At 52.8% G+C, this 5,475-nt stretch overlaps 1 protein-coding gene across 1 annotated transcript; it reads left to right on the forward strand.

The window, feature by feature from the left end:
* Positions 1-4: 4 nt before the first annotated feature.
* Positions 5-2,131, forward strand: LOC125528934 (receptor-like protein kinase THESEUS 1; the record flags this gene model as incomplete). The annotated part of the gene is made up of 1 exon (XM_048693348.1): positions 5-2,131. A coding segment is annotated over one exon (1,896 nt), but the record flags the coding sequence as incomplete, so codon positions are not given.
* Between the last annotated feature and the right edge of the window lie 3,344 nt (positions 2,132-5,475).

The following is a 5,475-nucleotide window of genomic DNA, read 5'->3' on the forward strand; positions in this document are numbered from 1 at the left end:
GACGTGGCTCCCCGACGCCCCCTACCTCTTCGGCGCGCCCGGGCAGTCGGTGGTGAACAACACCCCCAGCCCGATCATCTACGCCCCGTCCAACGGTTACACACAGGAGGTGGCGCCGGACGTGGTGTACAAGACGCAGCGCGCGGCGAACGTGACGGACCTCCTGCAGGCGACAACCCCGGGCTTCAACTTCAACGTCACGTGGACGTTCCCGGCGGAGCAGGGGTCCCGCTACCTCGTCCGCCTCCACTTCTGCGACTACGAGGTGGTGAGCTCCGTCGTCGGCACTGGCATCGTCTTCAACGTCTACGTCGCGCAAGCCATTGGCACTCCAGACCTCACGCCGAGTGCTCGGGCGAGGCAGTCGAACGAGGCCTTCTACATCGACTACGCGGCCATGGCGCCGAGAGCCGGGAACCTCACCGTCAGCATCGGCAGGTCGACGAAAAGCAGCAAAGGCGGCATACTGAACGGCCTGGAGATCATGAAGCTGCAAACCGTTAATCTGAGCTCGACGGGGTCGCACGGCCGGACGAAGAGAATCGTCATAATCGTGCTCGCGACGGTGCTCGGCGCCGCCGTCCTTGCTTCCGCGGTGCTCTGCTTTTTCGTCGTGCGGCGGAGGAAGCGGAGGCAGGTGGCGCCGCCGGGGTCGACGGAGGACAAGGAGAGCACGCAGCTGCCGTGGTCACCGTACACGCAGGAAGGCATCTCCGGCTGGGCCGACGAGTCGGCGAACCGGTCCAGCGAGGGCACCACCGCCAGGATGCAGAGGGTGAGCACCAAGCTGCACATCTCGCTGGCGGAGCTCAAGGCCGCCACGGACAACTTCCACGACCGCAACCTCATCGGCGTCGGCGGGTTCGGCAACGTGTACAAGGGCGCGCTCGCGGACGGCACGCCCGTGGCCGTGAAGCGCGCCATGCGCGCCTCCAAGCAGGGCCTGCCGGAGTTCCACACGGAGATCGTGGTGCTGTCCGGCATCCGGCACCGGCACCTCGTCTCGCTCATCGGCTACTGCAACGAGCAGGCGGAGATGATTCTGGTGTACGAGTACATGGAGAAGGGCACGCTGCGGGGCCACCTGTACGGCGGCTCCGACGACGAGCCGCCGCTCTCGTGGAAGCAGCGGCTCGAGATCTGCATCGGCGCCGCCAGGGGCCTGCCCTACCTGCACAGCGGCTACTCCGAGAACATCATCCACCGCGACGTCAAGTCCACCAACATCCTCCTCGGCACCGACGGCGGCGGCAGCGCCGGCGGGGGCGCGATCATCGCCAAGGTGGCCGCCTTCGGTCTCTCGCGCATCGGGCCGTCGCTGGGGGAGACGCACGTCAGCACGGCCGTCAAGGGCAGCTTCGGGTACCTCGACCCCGAATACTTCAAGACGCAGCAGCTCACGGACCGCTCCGACGTCTACTCCTTCGGCGTGGTGCTCTTCGAGGTGCTCTGCGCGCGCCCGGTCATCGACCAGAGCCTGGACCGCGACCAGATCAACATCGCCGAGTGGGCCGTCAGGATGCACGGGGAGGGGAAGCTCGACAAGATCGCCGACGCCAGGATCGCCGGCGAGGTGAACGACAACTCGCTGCGCAAGTTCGCCGAGACGGCCGAGAGGTGCCTGGCCGACTACGGCGCGGACCGGCCGTCCATGGGCGACGTGCTGTGGAACCTCGAGTACTGCCTGCAGCTGCAGGAGACGCACGTCAACAGGGACGCGTTCGAGGACAGCGGCGCCGTCGCCACGCAGCTCCCCGCCGACGTGGTCGTGCCGCGGTGGGTGCCGTCGTCCACCAGCCTGCTGATGATGGACGACGCGGACGAGACGGGCCTGAGCATGACCGACCTCGCCGATAGCCAGGTCTTCTCCCAGCTGAACGCCCGTGGCGAGGGGCGATGATCCATCCATCCATCCACCACTTCCTGCACCAATCTCTTGTGCAATCTGTCTGTACCACTAGAGTAGAAGATGTTCTCTGAATCAAACAGATTTCAACACGATTCAGCATTGATATGGAGGCGACGATTGATAAAATGAACCCTCATCTGGGCACCATTGTTGGTGCTCCTCCACAGCTCTCAAACATGTGTAATTGTCCATAATAATTTGCAGTTCCATGTACTATCGTCATTTTTAGGCTTCTGCCTTTTGTTTTAACTAGCATAGCCCGCGCGGCGGCACGCCGCGCCTGGTGATGCATTATATTTATACGGATCATAAAGGCCATTGTTATATTTTTAATGACAGAATCGCATAACTAAAGCCCAGAAAGAGTTCTAAAAGGTGGGAAATGAGTACATTTATTGCAGCCATATATGATAAATACTGATAAACGGAAGTGTACACGCTACTAATAAGGTCTACTTATTGACACATTATAGAGACCATTCTATGGAACATACTATATACAATGATGCAACTCCATGAAAGTAAATGATTGCGGATGGCCTAGTTGAGTTAAATCATCCTAGTGTAGCCCCTGTAAGATAGTTTGTAATGAAGTAGTCAAGAGCTTTTGCAAATCCCTCTACCTATCCAACGGGTGTCTTAGCTCCTTCGTATGTAATGATGGGATCATCTCTCTGAGGACGTTGGGGTACATGCGAAGAAGTGCCACGTCGGAGAAATCATTGCATATTATCGCCAAGGTCATTGTTTGTCTTGCAAATTCATTATGTTGGGTACTTACTTGCTAGCGAGCCATGTTGAATTTTCATGCCCGTGCGCTGGCACGCCGCGCCTATTGATACTTTATGTGAGCAATTCTATGTACAATAATATTAAACTTCATATACCAATTATTTAATTATTTTATTCACTTTTTACGTGTTCACTTCAAATTTTATATTATGGTGTATGTAAAAAAATTATATTGGTACAAATGCTATAATCTTTCATAAAGAAAAAAATTATTGAATGAAAAGAGTCAGTACATTAATTGTACATAAAGAGAATACATATTGATATTGCATGATAAATTTTTGATTCCTTGGTAATTCAAGGCATCCTTGTTTGACTGCCCATTGGTTTTGTGTTCGTAATGAAATGATAGCTGATGAAGTTCACATCAGTAGTTAACATGATAGAGCTTGTATATGGGGCATTTGTTCAGCTTCAGTAAAAAAACAGATTGTTAATGCCTTGCAATTGCTTTCGGCTTTTCACCCCGTAAGGGTCTTATTATGTAAGTTAATAGTATGTCATCCAAATTCATCATAGCTTGATGCATCCATACAATAAATATGAGAAGGGGTCGTTCAAAAAAATAAATATGAGAAGGGGTTAAAACCATATCTCTAGTATTGATGCCTACATACAACAAATGTGATAAGGGGGTAAACCCATATTATTTAGTCTTGATGCTTGCATAGAACAAATATTAGAAGGGAGTAAATCATGGTCATCCCAAAAACCATATCATCAAATTAACAGCAGATGCAGCAAATGACACGGGACCATGAAGAATATATCCCACACCGGAACCGTCGTGGGTTTAACGGTTGCAAATTCCTACACCAAGGACAGATAGTAAATGTTTGCAGCAATGATGGAAGGGATACTATACCTTAAGAGCACAAAAATGAACCTAAAGCTAAATAACACCAATCAGTTAGTGGCCATCTCTGAACCTTTAGTCTACAAGAAAAGGCTTCAAAATAATCAACAGAAGCAATCCCTATATGGATTATCAAGAAGAAAGAGGATCAGGAGAAATCTTGTCTTATTACATAGCAATGATAGCACCAGAATTTTGACCACTTGCAAATCTCCCTCGCTGTTGAGCTGCACAAAAAATATGAGAGAGAGAGAGAGATGATCACACGAACCTGGACATACGCGAAACCTCGTCGGACCATGCAAGGGGATACAACGCGGATGGCATGCATCACGGTTTGAGTGCACTTCATGTTCAACAGCATCACATAGCAGTGCAGTGCGCAACGCCAGGCCGTGCCTTGCTGATGGACGTTTCACGTTGAGATCCACATACTCATCCACATGACCGCAACATTATCAGCAATAGCCGATCCTGGCTAATAACGGACCACTCCGGTTCCAGTCGCTCCTACGCAGTGTGGCCGCCTTCGAGACCATCCTACTGTCTGCTGCACTGCCTCCCCTCCGCCCCGACGCTGCAACCTAACCCCTTGTCGGCGCCACAGAGCAACCTGCTGTCTGCTGCACCAGGAGCATCCGCCCTCGCCACTGTCACACCGCTCGCACTGGCAGGTGATCGTTATCCGGAGGTGGTGATGCCATCATCATTGTCATAGAGGTTGTTGCCGCAGGATCTATGCTCCCCGAGTAGGGTGTCCTACTACGTCCGAGTGGAGACCATGGCCCCGCCAAGGGGATATGCAAGCGCCAGCCGCCGGGACACCCGGTTTCCGCGCAGCCCGTAACCAATCGACAACATCTTCAACGTAGTCACCGTCGGCCGCAGACGACCGGTTGGACGGACTCAGGGTGATGCCGGAGCCGAAGCTGTGGCTGATCCTCACCAGGCCCACTAGCACCGCAAAGAAGGTCAAGGGAGATTAGGAGGCCCGAGGCAGCAGCAGCGAGTTGCCGACAGCTAGGGCGCGGCGGCGGCAACAACCGATCATCAGAGGACGAAGCATGCTCCATACATATGGGCCGAGCCGAGACAACGGCCGACACAGCAAGACAACCCGAACCACCACACCGGCCAACCAGAGCTCCCCGTGACGGAGGAGGCCGAGCAGGACGCCGCGGTCCATTACGATAGGAAGAAGGATAATGCCATAGAAACAGTATATGCTAACCCAAAGAAAACCTAGCACAATGATATGACAAGAAGGACGATCTATTTATAACCCCCAGGACGTAAGCGATGGTGGTATGTGGCGAGGTTTCGAGATCAAACGACTACAGCGGCGCAAACCAGAAACAAAAAGCAGACTCTAGATCAAAACATGAAAGCAGCACCGATCAAAAAACGCAAGAACCCTCCAGATCAGGTGATGGAAGCGGCACCGTTTTTCACCATAGAGCGGCAAAATCGCTAACCGCACCCAACCGCACCCAAGAATTCATCACACAAGTTCAAAAAATTTAAAACTAAACACCGAATCCACAAAGCGTTTGTACACAGCCATTTAACAAAATAATACCATGTGCCAAGCCCAAAATTCACCATGGGTCACTTTCATCCAAGTGGATGATTGTTGGGGCAAAAACCTTGCCTGGAATAGAGGCTTGGGTATAAAGGGGACTGCTAAATCTTAGTGTACTACCGTCATTTTAGTCTCACTCGATGAGTCAGCCATTGAATTGGACATTGCTATTAGGATTCGTGGGCACTGCTTGTCCTGTGTAGTTTTTGTCGAAAGAGACCCTCTGTCCACTGGAATTGCCAAAAGAGACACCCTCCGAACGAAATTGACAAAAAAGACTCCCTCGGCCGTGGCGGCAGGCACGACAGGAGACACGTGACCCCTGCCGTCATGCCT

This window comes from Triticum urartu, unplaced genomic scaffold (genome assembly GCF_003073215.2).
Source record: "Triticum urartu cultivar G1812 unplaced genomic scaffold, Tu2.1 TuUngrouped_contig_5223, whole genome shotgun sequence".
NCBI lineage: Eukaryota > Viridiplantae > Streptophyta > Magnoliopsida > Poales > Poaceae > Triticum > Triticum urartu.